Below are 17,073 nucleotides of genomic sequence, written 5' to 3'. Positions count from 1 at the left end.
GTTTATTTTTCCTCAACAGACACACTGATAGCCAAGTGGACAGTGGAGGCAAATGAGCACGATATATGGAAGGGCATGAGAATAACTTTTTGGAATGCTGGTTAATTGCGGATTCGTTTGTTACATGCTTTGGCAATATTGTTTATATACTGGCATGTCAATAAAGTACATTGAATTGAGAGAAAGACAGCAAGAAAAAGGAAAGACACAGTGCTATTCTCCTGGATAGTTATTAGTCTGATCAAACGCCCAGGGCCAACCGTTGCATCTAACAGAAAAAAGAGCCTGATCTCAGTGCATTGCCATGATTTGCTGACTAACCTGGTATTCTTTGATCAGGTTGCTCGCATCTTCACCCAGGTATATCACAAGGGACTTCAGGAGGCACTCTCTTCTGATGTTCAAGTCCACACTCTGTAGCAAGAGACACATCAAAAGATAATAAATGTATCAGCTTTGAACTCACTGACCGACAGAACTGAACTGATAAGGAAATCAGAAATTGAATACATATGCATTTCATACCTTATCCAAAGGTTTAAGGATGTCACTGGTTTTCTCACGGACTGCTCCTCCTTTGCTCCTAATGACCTGGAGAAGCTGACTGCTCTGTTTATCCAAACTGGACAAGAATCTTGCTTGTAGAGGTACCGTTGTGATCCGTAGGAATTCAGCATTGATCTGAAATATACAAATCAGACAACACATTACATGTTAATGCATATGACTGGCATAGAACAAAAAAAGCAGGAAAATATAAAGCGTTGTTTGCCTTACTGGATAGTGCTGAGAGATGATTCTAGATTCTGTCAGATTCTCGCACAGGAATACTTTGAAGCTTTGACTACTGAATAGTGACCAGTGATCCTGTTCTGGTGTCTAATGTCTATTGTCTGTAAATGCTTAAATGACTTTCAGGGATGTAATTTCACAGCAAAACAAGAGCACAACATACTAACAAAAATATAGTAGTAAAATATGACAGTGATTCAACTCATACCTCTTCTACTTGAAACATCAATGGCCATCGCTCCTGGAGCTCTTCCACCCTGGCCTGCTTTTCCACTATTTCTTGTCTACGAAGGGCAAATGTCTCGGCCATTTTTTCTCGGATAATCCTCCCGTTGTTCCGTTTCTTCACCTCCTTCAAAAGTACCTGCCGCTCCAGCTCAAGATTGTCTGCCGTCTCGCCAGCTGGATAGGACGGCACATGGTTGGCCTCACCACGTTTAGGTCGCTTGACATTTTTTGCTGGATGGGCGTCATCTGCAGCTTTGGTCTTTAGAGCATTGACAGCAAGCTCAGGGCATCCAAGTCCCTTCAGTTGGGTACGGAGGTTTCCCTTCCTGGTTTTAAGTCTCTGTGTCCACCCATAGCAGCCATTCCAAGACCCCGGCTCTGCCAAGCAGGGGTGCTTCTTGATCAGTGCCTCTGAAACCTCACAGAAGTCTAAGCTTTTTGGGTAAGCTTTATACTTGTAGATCTCATCAGACACCTTTTCCAGAATGTCTGACTTCATCCTAGGACTGACTTTCAACCTTGTTCCGTTTGCCTTGAAAGCGGCATTTCCTCTATCTAACTGGACTTCAGTGTCATATGAAAAGCTTGGAATGGGAAACTCTTTAGGCCACTGTTGGGTCCTTGAAGAAGGACTAGAAGACGTTGAGGTGAGGAGTACTGTGTCATCAGTTTCACCAGAAATGGAAAAGGCATCATCACCACTGAGGCTGACATGAACAGCTGTCTGTGCAGGAGCTGTGTCTTCATCAGGCAAAGGGATTACCTTGATGGTGCCAAGATCCTGAAGTTCTCCAGTAGATGTCAAATTTACAAATGTATCACCAAAATCTTTGTCCTGGTACTGGATCCTGAAGTTCCCAGTCAATCCACAAGCTCTCCTCACATCATCAACAAGCTCCTCCACTGATTCCGGAATCCCATTTGCCAGCAACAATTTTCTTTTGTCGTCTACACTCAGAAAAACCAACAGCTTTGCAGACTTCTTTCCAGCCATGCTCTTGAGTCTGAGTGAGTTAGAGAGCGAAAGAGAGAGAATAAGAATAGTTCAAGTCAGACTGGCTTTGTGTATTAACAATATATACCATTATTATATACTGTATATCTACCTGCAGAAAGTGGCTGACAAAATAAAAGGTTGCAGAGGGAAGTTGCTAACGTATTGAGCTTGGAGTGAAATTCTGGAGAAAAGAGAGGAGGGAGAAAGAGAGAGGACAGGAATGGAGAGAGAATAAGATTACTGGCTTTCTGTAGTAGCAGTATATACAGAACATATTTTTCTATACCAAGACCCTACCTTCAGAATGCTGATAAAAGGTCACAGTTGAAGTTGCCGTCTTGGAGCTGAGTGAAATTCTGCAGGAGAGAGAGAGAAAGAGAATAAGATTACTTCATGTCAGACTGGCTTTCTGTAGAAGCAGTATATACAATATATATTTACCTTCAGAAAGCTGACTTATGGTCACAGAAGGAAGTTGCTAACTTATTGAGCTTGGAGTGAAATTCTGGAGGAAAGGGAGGAGGATAAGGAGGGATGGAGGGAGAGAGAGGGAGGGGTGGCAGGAACGGAGAGAGAATAAGATTACTTCAAGTCAGACTGGCTTTCTGTAGTAGCAGTATATACAGAACATATTTGTATATACCAAGACCCTACCTTCAGAAGGCTGATAAAAGGTCACAGTTGAAGTTGCTGTCTTGGAGCTACGAGTGAAATTCTGCAGGAGAGAGAAAGAGAATAAAATTAAGTAATGAAAAGCCTATTTAAGATCATGTATGCAGTAATGCCAGTAATCAAATAAATTGAGTTCAGAGTAATTTCCACTGTTTAATCTCACATTTTTAATCATAAACCTGGTTATAATAAAATTGGTCATAACCTTAGACGTGTATATATCTTTTTGGAACCACAAGGCGCCTCCCTCGAATCGTGTAGTCAGCCAGTGGATATGGGTCTGTAAGACTATGGTGTTCAAGCAGTTGAATTCCCCTAGCAGATGATGTCAGGATATAGGCTCTGTAATGTTCAGTGTACCACGCATCAAGCCGTCTGACACAAAAAGTGGCTTCTCTTGGAGAACAATCATCTGAATGATCTCACAAAACTCTGGCAGACCTGCAAGCTCCCCATGTGAAATGATCATGCCATTCTTGTAGTTAAAGCCTTCATAAGTCACATCTTTTGCCATACACAAAAGATCCAGGTTTGGGTGCTTCTGTCTCACAGCATGTGATATTTCCTCATTCAGAACATCGATGGGAATGGAGGAAACATTTTTAACATCCAGAGTTGGTGTGGGGAAGCTGTACAGGTGCAGCTGATGTGCCATGTGAAATTGATGCCTCTGTGACAATGATAAGAGCACATTTTTGAAGCAGTTTGTGCGACGCACAACCCTTTTAAAGAAGCTGTGTTTTGCCTCAAAACGCATCGTCCATAGTGCAACCAGGGGACCAAACTGCTCAATGAGCTGTGGATAATGCTCCAAATAGTGGTGTTTGGGAAGAATTCTTCGGTCAGGGAAAACCTCTTGCAATCTCAGCCTGTGTTCAGATATTTTACTATCCAAATAAGCTATAGATTCTTTGGTGTGAAAAGGTGTGACAACAAGGTCTACAATGTCTTTCAAATCATTCAGGACTAGCCAGGCAAGATCATTAGCAGGCACCTTGTCTCCAATCAAAAGAGGTAAAAATCTCACTAGGCTCCAGTTTTCGTGTGCATTCCCACCGATCATTTTCTTTGTTGAATATGCGAGTGGTACAGGATAGGGACGATTTGTTTTGTCACTCCATTTAAAAGGAAAAGTTTGTATTGCTTTGTTCAAGTTGCCCAATGTAAAATATTTTTTACTTACAAAGACAGCCAAACACATTGCTATCTCAACAGGGACAATTCCCTCAAAGAGATCGTGCACTATGTCAGGGGGAAAACCTGTTGTCACATTAAAGTATGATAATCTATGTTATAACAAACAACCCCCTTTCACACCAAAATGGGGCACTTCTTTTTCTCTGGTAGCCTTCAGATGAGCAGCATGAATTCCCTCGGTTCTCAGACAAAATGCTCCTGATCTAACTTCTTAAGTCTGAAATTCTTGACTCTCTGCTGTACAGAATCTACACACATATGTCCCTGAGAAATTCTCCACGAATCCTGCAATGCTATGTGCACCAAGATTATCAGCAACAATACACTGAACAGTGCCCTTTATCGTCTTCCCCAGCTTAGAGATGAAAACTCCATGTTGCTCCAACGTGACAAGATCATCTACCAGAGGTTCCAGCACTTTTTCATATCCATAATGCTTGACATCATTGCTGTTGATCAAAGCAGCTAAATGTATGGCAGACAGGGATGAGTGGGACCCTGGAGGTAAATTACCTAATATCCAATAAACACCCAAGATCTTATGTGTTTTCCTGGACGTGCCAAGGGGGTTACAAATCTCAAATTCGTCCACATACAATATCAATGAAATAGCAGTCTCATTAGAGAGCAATACATTCTGCTGAAAGTTGAGTGAATCAAAAAAGCATGTATATTTCAGTCCATCACCCCCTCTATGACAAGATTTCAAATGTATGGATTTATCTAGTATTGGCTGGCAACTAAGAATCTGCTGCAATGACTTGAGTATTGGAACATACAGTACTGGAATGACATTCTATTCTTTCTGTCAAGCACATACTCCAAGGGTTCTACAACACTGAAATTATTTTTGTAGTATGCCTTTCGTTTCCAAGATGTAGAAAGGGGACCTTTATCTCCAACTGCAGTTTGAATGGGATTTGACTTACACAGCACAGAGGCCAACTCCTGCCATGTCAACTTGGCAATTACGTTCCTGCAGTAACTGGATTATAGTGTTATAGGTGACAGGGACAGAAACTATGCTGATCAAATAGTGCAGCTCCTGCAAAAGGTCATCAATAGCCACACTAGGGACCAGGAAAACATGCTCTAATTTCAATAACACTGAAGCAATTTTGCGCTCTATCGTATTGGACAAGTATTCAGCATCGTGTTTGCCGTGGACAGAAGTAGTTAGTTCATCCTCTGAAATATCCTCATGTGATTCATCGGAATTACTGTCTTCAGAGGAATGGTGGATTGGTTGTACCCTCACAGCAATTCCAGGCTTTAAATCGCTTACAGAGGATGACCTGTGATTTCTGGACCTATGAGTCCTGAATGATCCATAACCATTAGTTTTGTACGAGCAACTTTGAAAAATACAGTTAACAGTCTCGTGGCTTTTCAGATGCTGCCCGAAGTGCTGCACATAGTCTTTAACAGTTGACATTTGCTTGTATTCACACAAAAGGCATCTCAAAGTTGTCAGCATCTCAAAGTTGTCAGCTGATCTTTTTGTGGGTTCAGTCGAGGGTGGCTTCTTGACAAATGGCTCTTAAGGGCATTCCAAGAAGTAAAAGAACAAGGACAGGTTGAATATGTGCAAGGGTAAGCATGGCAGCGTCCAACATGCCTATGCTGAAGTTTGTAATGCTTTAGAAGTTCTGATCTTCGTTATTTAGTGACACCACAGTCTTTACATTTCCACATTCAGTTGATTACTGTAGAGGGGGAGAGGGGTGGGGCATAAAAGACCGAAATTACATTTGGATTGTTGGTATGGGGTGATATAGAAAACACAATTCATAAATATATATTACAAAATATAGTCTTTCTGTGGAGTCCTCATGATTATATAATATTGTGATACAATTCTGCAATTGTTATTAGGCAAGTTTTATTTGAACTGGTAATCAAGTATTTCAGTTTCATTGTCTTTGGCGCCACCTTTTGGCAATAAGCGGTGATTGCAGTAGTTCATTCATTCTGAACCAAACAGTTGATTTTAAATCCAAGAATGAGTCACCAATCACTTCAAACGGTGCTGTCTGCTAATGAATACTGCGCAGTAAGGCCACCAGACACCACATTTACAAAATTTGGCAAATTGAGGACTATTTGAAATGTATATTTTTCTTTCATAACACACAGAATATTACCATATTTTGAATGATATATAAGACGTCCCATGTATTCTACTACATGCCATGCCATAGCACACACATTTGCTTTGACACCTCGAATTCCCCTTTGGATTCAGTTGCATAAAATGAAACTCCCCATCACAGGTGATGAAGCAAGAATAACTTTTCTTATAATAATTATGAACATAACCTTACACCTGATACTAAACTATAAATCAAGAAAAACCACTTACCCCTTAAAATGTGCAGCTTTTGACAGTGCATATGTGCAATCACCTCAGGCAGGCCTACAAGAAAGGGAGCCATTTATTAATAATAGCAAAGTAACATGCATAAAAAAGACTCCAGTGTTTTCCATTGAAACACATGTTAACACCGTCTTTCCCACACATTCACCGTCTAACCCCCCCCCCCCCCCCACGACTTCCAGCCTGCCTTAATGCAACGGCAAGCACATTTATGGTGGCGTTAGCTAGCACGTGCTAGACCAAGCCTATACGTGTACGCCGAATGGCTAGCTAATATGAGTTAGCTATCACAAGAAATGCATTGTGTGGTGCGGAGGTCAGGGGCCTTAAGAATGGCAATAATAACTAGTGCTGCGAGCAGCAGTGAGCGGGCCCTCGCACCCCACGCGTGTCGGGGTGCTGCGCCGTTAAAGGCTGTGCTATTTCGGTGTGCAGTACTGAGAGAAACTTCCTGTCACCAGTAGGTGGCGCTCTAGGCTTGACTCAATACCGAAGCATAGATGTGTTCAGGACGGTACCTTGATGAAGCGTGAGAAATGTTGAGTAAATCGGATAACGTATGTAGGAGTTAGGAGGACTTCCTGCTTCACCAGTAGGTGGCGCTGTAAGTGTGACTCAATACCGACACATAGATGGGTTCAGAAGGCCACCTTCATGAAGCGTCAGCAATTTGGTGCAAATCGGATGATGTATGCAGGAGTTATGAGGACTTCCTGTTTCACCAATAGGTGGCGCTATACGTATGACGCAATACAGACACATAGATGTGTTCAGGACAGAACCGTCATGAAGCGTGAGCTATATCGGACAAATTGGATAATGTCTGGAGGAGTTATGAGGACTTCCTGTTTCACCAATAGGTGGCGCTATAAGTATGACGCAATACTGAAACATAGATGTGTTCAGGACAGAACCGTCATGAAGCGTGAGATATATCGGACAAATTGGATAATGTATGTAGGAGTTATGAGGACTTCCTGTTTCACCAGTAGGTGGCGCTGTAGGTATGACGCAATACTGACTTACAGAAGTGTTCAAGATGCGACTTTCATCAAGCACGAGCAATTTGGAGTAAATCTGATAACATATGTAGGAGTTATGAGTACTTCCTGTTTCACCAGTAGGTGGCGCTGTAAGTGTGACTCAATACCGACGCATAGATGTGTTCAGAAGGTGACCTTCACGAAGCGTCAGCAATTTGGTGCAAATCGGATGATGTATGCAGGAGTTATGAGGACTTCCTGTTTCACCAATAGGTGGCGCTATAAGTATGACGCAATACTGACACATAGATGTGTTCAGGACAGAACCGTCATGAAGCGTGAGATATATCGGCCAAATTGGATAATGTATGTAGGAGTTATGAGGACTTCCTGTTTCACCAATAGGTGGCGCTATAAGTATGACGCAATACTGACACATAGATGTGTTCAGGACAGAACCGTCATGAAGCGTGAGATATATCGGAGAAATTGGATAATGTATGGAGGAGTTATGAGGACTTCCTGTTTCACCAATAGGTGGCGCTATAAGTATGACGCAATACTGACACAGATGTGTTCAGGACAGAACCGTCATGAAGCGTGAGATATATCGGACAAATTGGATAATGTATGGAGGAGTTATGAGGACTTCCTGTTTCACCAATAGGTGGCGCTATAAGTATGACGCAATACTGACACATAGATGTGTTCAGGACAGAACCGTCATGAAGCGTGAGATATATCGGACAAATTGGATAATGTATGTAGGAGTTATGAGGACTTCGTGTTTTATGGCGAAATGTCAAACTTTGGCGGGGCGCCACGGCAAAGGTGTTTGGTGAAAACTCAATTTTTTTGATAACTTTTGATCACAAAGGTCTTAAGATGAAGCTGACCCGATATGAAGTTGATCGGATGAAATCTGTAGGAGAAGTTCGTCGAAGTACGAGGCATGGAAATGGTCAAAACAAGGACAAAATGGCACATTAAAAGCAAAATGGCGGCCTTCCTGTTGCATGTTGGGTATAGCTCCAAGAGACATTTTAGTGCGTCTCGATGAACTACATATGCCCTCCGAATTTCGTTCGCCTACATCAAACTGAAAGGTGGGGCTCGCCATTTTAGATTTTCCAGGGGGCGCTCTTGAGCCGTTTTGCCACGCCCAGTTCCGTCACCCATGAATTATCAAATTTTTCACCGGGACTGACGTATCTGCAAAGTTTCATCCGTTTTCATCGATGTTCAGGCCGCCTAAAAGGCATTTGTTTGGAGTAAAGAAGGAGAAGAAGGAGAAGGAGAAGGAGAAGAATAATAATCCTTCGAGTTTCAATAGGGCCTCGCACCGCCAGTGCTCGGGCCCTAATAAATAACATTGCTGTAACATACATCAAAAACGACATGATATAAAATTATAACCCCAAGTTAACAAACCTGTCAGCATGTCGATGCCATAGCAAACAGTCCCGGATGGTAACGTTAGCTAGCACTAGCTAAATCCTTTTACAATGGCCTAACGTTACACGTTGTGGGCTTAAAATTACTAACTAATTAGCAAATGTTACCTGGCACAAGAAATGCATCGAGGAACCATACGAGTGGCGAACATAATCATCAAGTGAATAACATCCCTGACTGTAGCATTCACGGACAACGAAGAGACATCAGCTAGCTAGAATAACGGTCTAACGTTAGCTAGCCAACGTTAGCTAAGAAAGTATCGACGACGTTGTGTGATAAATGATGACGTTAAGTTCATTTAACAGTTATTAGTCATATCAAAATCCCATCTGCGTGTAAATGTAATGTAAACATATTAGCTATTCAACAGTCATGTTATATTTTTTACCGATTTCTTTTGCTCATCTCTCCCGTGGTGTATCTTGCCTCTTCATGCGAGAAAGTTAGATGGCTGAAAAATGGAACTTGAACTTTGGCTACGTCACTAATCACGTGACATGCAACGTTTGCGCCTGAGTGGAAATTTGCTGTTTGATTCAAAGTCAGTTAAGCACTTTAAACCAATAAGGCTAAAAGTGAAAACAATACTTGAACCAAAGAAAAGACAGAAACATAGTTATATTGGGTCAGTTCAAATTGAAATCACTCCTTACATGAATGACTGCCCATGTTCACTTTTTACAGTGTAGCCCACCCTGTAAATTCTGCTTTTTTCCCCTGTCCATTTCCAATTTTCTGTATTATTATGACTTTGTGATTCTCATATTGTGTGCGTGTGCATGTTTGTGTGTGTGTGTGTGTGTATGTGCGTTTTCGATGTCAACTTATGGGGCGGCTGTAGCTCAGGAGGTAGAGCAGGTTGTCCAGTGATCGTGGGGTTGGTGGTTCGATTCCCGTCTCCTTCTGACGACATGTCGAAGTTGCTCCAAATTGCTCCCAATGAGCAGGCTGGCACCTTGCATGGCAGCTGCCACCATTGGTGTGTGGATGTGTGTGTGACCGGGTGAATGAGAGGCCATTGGTGTGTGAACGGGTGAATGAGAGGCCATTGTAAAGTGCTCTGGATGAAAGCGCTATATAAGCCCAGTCCATCTCCCATAGAGTGAGACGGAGATCGAGCTGGGCTCTCTACTGAGGCAGGACTTCCAGGGACTCCACAACGAGCTGCTGCTACGCCTGGGAGAACACTACCAACAGGTCCACACACACACACACACACACACGCACACACTCTCTCTCTCTCTCTCTCTTTCTATCTCACACACACACTCCTTACGCTTCTTGTTTCAGCCTTGTTAAGACTTGAGTGTGTGTGTTTGTGTGTGTGTGTGTGTGTGTGTAGGTGTTTAATGGACTGGCCATCTTGGCCTCCTTCTCCTCCAGTGACGACCCGTACCAGGGACCCCGTGACATCACCACCCCGGAACGCATGGTAACGATGACATCATCATCATGTCCATGACATCACCTACGATCACCATGTAGTTACCTGCCCCCCTCCTCCCCCCCGTCAGGCTGACTACCTGCAGCCCCGGCTCCTGGGCATCCTGGCCTTCTTCAACATCCAGCTGCTCAGCTCCAGCACTGGAGAGAAGGACAGCAAGAAGATGGTGGGTGGAGCTGTCTGCCTGTCTCTCTGGCTGCCTGTCTGTCTCTCTGCCTGTCTCTCTGTCTGCCTGTCTCTCTGTCTGCCTGTCTCTCTGTCTGCCTGTCTGTCTCTTTGTCTACCTGTCTCTCTGTCTACCTATCTCTCTGTCTACCTGTGTCTCTGTCTGCCTGTCTCTCGGTCTGCCTGTCTTTCTCTCTGTCTACCTGTCTCTCTGTCTGCCTGTCTCTCTGTCTGCCTGTCTCTCTGTTCAAGGTTCAAGTTTATTTGTCTCCCTACTGAGAAATTCTGAATAGAGGTAGAGGCAGTGCTGCATTACAAAAAACAAGAATAGCAAACAAGACATGAAACGCATAGTTCCCTGTTACCCTATATACATAAAGTGACCCAAGTGCATAGTTCCCTGTTACCCTATATACATAAAGTGACCCAAGTGCATAGTTCCCTGTTACCCTATATACATAAAGTGACCCAAGTGCATAGCTCATCACATTAATTTAGTCACATTACTTCAGCGCCTCCTATTCTGTCCATCCTCAGATGAGCGCTTGTTCAGTAGATCAATCAAAACGGGAATGAATGAAAACATATACTTGGTCAGCCTAGATAAAGGAACCCTATACCTCTTACCAGACTTCAGCAACTCATACTCAGAGTTCAACACATGGACTGGGTCTGACAGAATCTTCTTTGCCTGCTGAATTGTGGACTCTTCAAAGATCATTTGGGATGATAGGGGGGTGGACATTCCCATGATCTTTCCAGCTGTTTTGACTAAACTCATGATTTGTATTTAACAGTCAGGGTCCCGAACCAGCTGGTAATACCATAGCGTAAGATAGGCTCAATAGTTACTCTATAGAAAATCAACATGATATTTTTACAGACACCAAAGATTCTGAGCCTACGAAGAAAGTGACACACACACACACACACACACGCACACACACACACGCGCACACACACATGTGCGCACACACACACACACAACATTTTTCAGTCACACCTACATTCTCACATCTATTGAAAAGCCTCTGAAATGCCAGTGTTATTTCAGTATTACAAGACTGTGTGTGCGTGTGCGTGCGCGCGCGCCAGTTCAAGTCATTGTCAATGCGGACACCTAGAAATCTGTAGGATGTGACCTGCTTTATCTCCTGGCCATGTATGGTGATCCTACTGTGACCTGCTTTATCTCCGGGCTATGTATGGTGATTCTACTGTGACCTGCTTTATCTCCTGGCCATGTATGGTGATCCTACTGTGACCTGCTTTATCTCCTGGCCATGTATGGTGATTCTACTGTGACCTGCTTTATCTCCTGGCCATGTATGGTGATTCTACTGTGACCTGCTTTATCTCCTGGCCATGTATGGTGATCCTACTGTGGTCCCCAGCTGACCTGGGATCTACCACAATCTCCTCAGTCTTATTGACTGTCTGCCTGTCAGTCTCTCTGTCTCCCTGTCTCTCTGTCTGCCTGTCTGTCTCTGTCTGCCTGTCTGTCTCTCTGTCTGCATGTCTCTGTCTGCCTGTCTCCCTGTCTCTCTGTCTGCCTGCCTGTCTCTCTGTCAGCCTGTCTCTCTGTCTGCCTGTCACTCTGTCTGCTTGTCTGTCTGTCTGACTGACTGCCTGTCAGAAGATGGTGCGAGTAGCTGTCTGTCTGCCTGTCTGTCTCTCTGTCTGTCTGCCTGTCTGTTGGTCTGTCTGTCTGTCAGAAGATGGTGGGTGGGATACCTACAGTAAACTGTAAACAGCTAAGACAAGACTTTGATCCCCCAGGGCTGAAAGATACTGTAGATGGTCAACCTCTCGGTCCCAAAGGATACATTTGGTTGGAATACAAACATTCAGGGGATTGTTATATAATCGTAATAAGGTGTGCGTGTGCGTGTGTGTGTGCAGGCCCTGACCAGTCTGATGGCTCTGATGCGTCTGATGGGGTCTAAACACATGAGCTCCGTCAGGGTGAAGATGATGACCACGCTCCGCACTGGGCTCAGATACAGAGAACACTTCCCTCAGCTCTGCTGCCAGTCAGTACCAAACACACACACACTCACGCACGTACGCACGCACACACACACGCACACACACACACACACTCACTCACTCACTCACTCACTCACTCACTCACTCACTCACTCACTCACTCACTCACTCACTCACTCACTCACTCACTCACACACACACACAGGCACACACACACACACTCACACATACACGCGCGCACACACACACACACACACACTCTCACACACACACACACACACACACACACACACACACACACACAGACATGCGCACGTCTCTCTTCCTTCGTCTCCCGTCCTGTCCCAAACACACTTCTTTTTCACCTCTCCTTTTGGTTTGAGTCTGACTTCCTGCTTCCTGTGTGGACAGGACGTGGGAGTGTTTTGTGCGGAGCGTAGACCCCGCCTACCTGGGTCCCCTGCTGAGTCACGTGATCGTGGCACTCCTCCCCCTCATCCCTCTGCAGCCCCGCCAGACCGCCGCCATCATCCGCTTCCTCATCCTAGACCACAGGTAACACACACATCTACACACACACACACCTACACACACAGTCAATCAATCAAAGCTTTATTTGTATAGCGCATTTCATACCCAGAGGCAACACAATGCGCTTTACAGAGAACAAGGGAGGAGGGCATACGACACACTCTCTACATATTCCAGAGGGAAGCAAAAAAACAGTAATCACCCGGGGGGCCAGATAAGTGAGCTGTAAAAATTCTTCCCTGACCCCTCTCAACAAGGCGATCGAGCAAGCTCCAGGAGTATGTTTGTCTACCGGCTAAGAACATTTATAATGCAATACATTACATTAAATTACATTTCAGAGTAAGAGAGGCTAAAAAAGCATCATGGGAGAGGGCATCCTATGGACATGCTACGACATCCACAGCAGACACGGGGGTGTCTATTGGACTCCGGGAGGTCTGCTGGTGACAGTGGGGAATCCACTGGACCTGGTTAGAAGATAGGAGGGAGAGAGAGAGGCACTAGGGAGAGGGAAGGCAGAACAGGGTTAGTAGCACATAGAGCCATACAAACCACACAGATATTGAATCAGGCAACCTGGAGCAAGCTCCTGGAATATATTTGTCTAATGGCTAAGAACATTAAAAGAGCAATAAATTACATTAAATTAAATTTTCAGAGCAAGAAAGGCTAAGAGCATCAGGTCCAGGCCTAAGCCGGATGTGGACGTGTGTGTGTGTGTGTGTGTGTGTGTGTGTGTGTGTGTGTGTGTGTGTGTGTGTGTGTGTGTGTGTGTGTGTGTGTGTGTGTGTGTGTGTGTGTGTGTGTGTGTGTGTGTGTGTGTGTGTGTGTGTACTAAATACTACGACATCCACAGCTGACACGGAGGTATCTATCGGACTCAGGGTGGTCTGCGGGCGACAGTAGGGCATCCACTGGACCTGGTTAGAAGGTAGGAGGGAGAGAGAGAGGCACTAGGGGAGGCAGAAAACGGTTAGTAGCATACTGAGCCATTGAAGCCACACAGCTGTCAGAACAGAACAAGCCTGTTTCAGGGTAACCAGCTTCTGTACACTACTAGATATATATACAGTGCATAGCAGGATAAATACCAATGTATACAGAGGATTCACAGGTAGGTTTGAGGCTGCCTTTCTGTGTCTCAAGGACCTAGCTAGTGATTGTAGGCTAGGTCGAAAAGGTACGTCTTGAGGTCTCGCTTGAAGACCTCCGTTGTTTCGGCCCTTCTTAGGCACTCCGGTAGGGTGTTCCAGAGGACACACACACACACTCTCACACAGACCTATTCACACATTTTAACTATGCATGTCCACATAGAGAATACGTTTGGAGAGAGGAAAGATCCGCACACTGACATCTCCTGGTTCACGTTTCCACCCGTAGGTCTTCATCAGGCAACTTCAAAGCTTCAAATGACAGGTAGCAGGTATATATAGGCTGAGAGCCTGTGACATCACATCTGACATCATCTGCTAGTCAATTAGGCTAAAAGGTGCAGTTAGAGGCTGCAGATATATAAACACATCACAATGACATATGAATAGCCTATATACATCAATCTAAATACAGATATAAAAAAGACTATAGATTATAAAAAAGGACTTATCAACGTGCAATAAATAGGCCTACATCAATGTAGGCTACACTGTTTGGAGAATGAACACACCAGACACCAGTTCACAAAAATGGCTTAATGTCAAACTCCTCATTAAGTCCCTTAGGTGACATGGTATTGAGTTTATATATCCAGTAGGTCTCACGCTGGAGGAGTTTTCTCTCCAAGTCTCCCCCCCCCCCTACGTGGCTTCTCTACTTTCTCCACTCCTTAATACCTCAGGGCGCTAACTTGTGCCCTGCTGTTTTGAAGTGGGCTGGGACGGGGCTACGCTCATCGCCAGCTCTGATCTTGCTTCTTTGTTCACTTATTCTGGTGCGTAGCTCCCTGGACGTTTTGCCAATGTAGGCTAGGCCACAAGGGCAGCGGATCATGTATATTACATGCGTAGTGCTGCATGTGATAGCACCATGTATAGGGATGTCCCCACCTGTGTGTGGGTGGCTAAAAGATTTGCACTTCTGAGGGTAGGTACATTGAGTGCAAATGCCACACCTGTAATTGCCATGCGGCATGCTCAGGAGTCTTGGTGCACTCTGGGAGATCATGTCAGATCTGACTAAGCTGTCTCGTAGATTGTTGGGACGCTTAAAAACAAGCCTGGGCGGTTCGGTAAACACACCTTTAAAGGTGGGGTAGGTAGTATCAGTGCTAAAGGCGGGGTAGGTAGTATCAGTGCTAAAGGCGGGGTAGGTAGTATCAGTGTTAAAGGTGGGATAGATAGTATCAGTGTTAAAGGTGGGATAGGTAGTATCAGTGTTAAAGGTGGGATAGGTAGTATCAGTGTTAAAGGTGGGATATGTAGTATCAGTGTTAAAGGTGGGATAGGTAGTATCAGTGTTAAAGGTGGGATAGGTAGTTTGCTTTTGGCTTTATTTGGTAAAATTTGCATAATATTCTTTCAGCTATCAGTAACAGAAGTGCTCCGAGAATAAACTTGGATCTCTGTGTTTACCGCTGCCTCTGTATTTTGGATTCAAACAATGCACCGCGCCCAAATGTATTGACCAATCAGGGTCTCTATCTCGCCACACCTACCAGTCATGTTTGGAGGGAGGGACTACATCATGATTGACAGGAGGGAGGGGTGGGTTCTTTTGAAAAAGCTGACCAATCGGAGGCCTTGTTGACGTCAAACTACCTACCCCACCTTTAAGTTTAGGGTCAGATTGGACAATGTGCCAGTGTTTCTGGATGGTATCTCTAAACATCGCACCAAGTGGGGAGTACTTAATACAACACATGGATGAGCTGCTACTGGGTGTTCTTTCTCTGGGCTGAAGGCATTCCTCCTGTGTCACCTGGTCATGGCTCTCTCCGGCTGCATCAACCCACTCCTGTCTATAGCCTCTATTGAGGAACCTGTTGGAAAGGTCTGAGGCCTGCGCTGCATAAGTTCTGTCATCACTGCACACCCTGCGAACCCGATGGAATTGGCTGATGGGCAGGCTTTTTATGAGTGGTCTGGGGGGGAAGCTATCCCCTCTCAGCATGGTATTGAGGTCTGTGGGCTCACGAAAAATATCAGTTTTAAATTTTAAATCTATCCCCACTTTTATAGACCAGTACGTCTAAAAAACTGATGCGTTCCTTGTCCTTGTACAATAAAATATTGGACCAAAATGAGTTTGCTGTATTCAAGACAAAATTGTTTTCAAAATCACCCATGTATAGGCAGGCGTAGTTGGGAGCCATTTTGCTTCCCATTGCAGTGCCTTTGGTTTGTAAATAAAAATCATTTTCAAACTGAAAAAAGTTGTTACTCAGGACAACTTGGGCTAGATCTAATATGTGAGAGCGGCTGGTGATTTGGTCCGCAACTCGGCAAACCCTGAAATGCGCTAGGGGGCAAAATAAAATAAAAAACGTTTTTTTTTTTTTTTTTTTTTTTTTTTTTGTATTACGAAAGTTGAAGTTGTGAAGAACCCACTTACTATAACAGACAACAGTTTTAGGTTCACGAAATACATATAATTAGTCTGCAAACTAAGCTTGTTTTTAGCTGATTTTGAGTCGGGTTTGGGGGCGGGCAGATCGATTAGCATGATTTGGTTTCATTGGCTATTGCTTCCGGGTTCTCCGCCCCCCCACCCTTCCCCAACACGCCGGCTTTGTTTACATTCAGTCTCAAGTTTAACCATGGATGCAACAGTTTTTGCTAAAGAGAAGACCGGGATGGCATCCAGGACATGGTAAGAGTTTTAAGAGCAGCTAAAACTCCAGCAGAGCAGGACTCGTTCGTACACAAGAGTTTTATTCTTGATGACTGTATCAACAAAGCAAGTTGCTACCAAGCGAAAGTTGTGTCGAACGACGTACCAGATTCACACCACTGTTGTCTGCCGCCAAGCATTCTGCTTTGCTTTGGGGTAAGCTATCTTTATACTATCTGTGCTGTTTACATTAACGTTAGTCGTTTAGCAGTAGCTCCTTTCTAAACAAGTGACTAAGTCTAGCTAGCATAACAAAGGCACTAGCACCAACTAACAAAGGCTAGCTAGCTAACGTTAGCTAACATGCTAGTTAGCTGAGCTGTCCCTTCGTTCCTAAACTAGCCATCTACCTAGCACAGGGACATGGCTATAGCTAGTGAGCTATCCCTTTGTTCCTAAACTAGCCAGC

The 17,073-nt window shown here is 44.3% G+C and overlaps 1 protein-coding gene across 1 annotated transcript in view; it reads left to right on the top strand.

The window, feature by feature from the left end:
- Positions 1–17,073, top strand: part of atr (ATR checkpoint kinase) — a gene marked incomplete at its 5' end in the record, with an annotated part of 139,113 nt that overhangs the window by 21,486 nt on the left and 100,554 nt on the right. Inside the window, 5 exons of the mRNA XM_084451303.1 lie at positions 9,806–9,901; positions 10,047–10,136; positions 10,219–10,314; positions 12,216–12,346; positions 12,714–12,857. Of these exons, the coding sequence (XP_084307429.1) occupies positions 9,806–9,901; positions 10,047–10,136; positions 10,219–10,314; positions 12,216–12,346; positions 12,714–12,857 (557 nt within the window). The remainder of the gene's footprint in view (positions 1–9,805; positions 9,902–10,046; positions 10,137–10,218; positions 10,315–12,215; positions 12,347–12,713; positions 12,858–17,073) is intronic.

The sequence above is a fragment of the Borostomias antarcticus genome, assembly GCF_949987555.1.
Source record: "Borostomias antarcticus genome assembly, chromosome: 16".
Classification (NCBI taxonomy): Eukaryota; Metazoa; Chordata; class Actinopteri; order Stomiiformes; family Stomiidae; genus Borostomias; species Borostomias antarcticus.
This window is presented reverse-complemented; position numbering and strand designations above follow the sequence as displayed.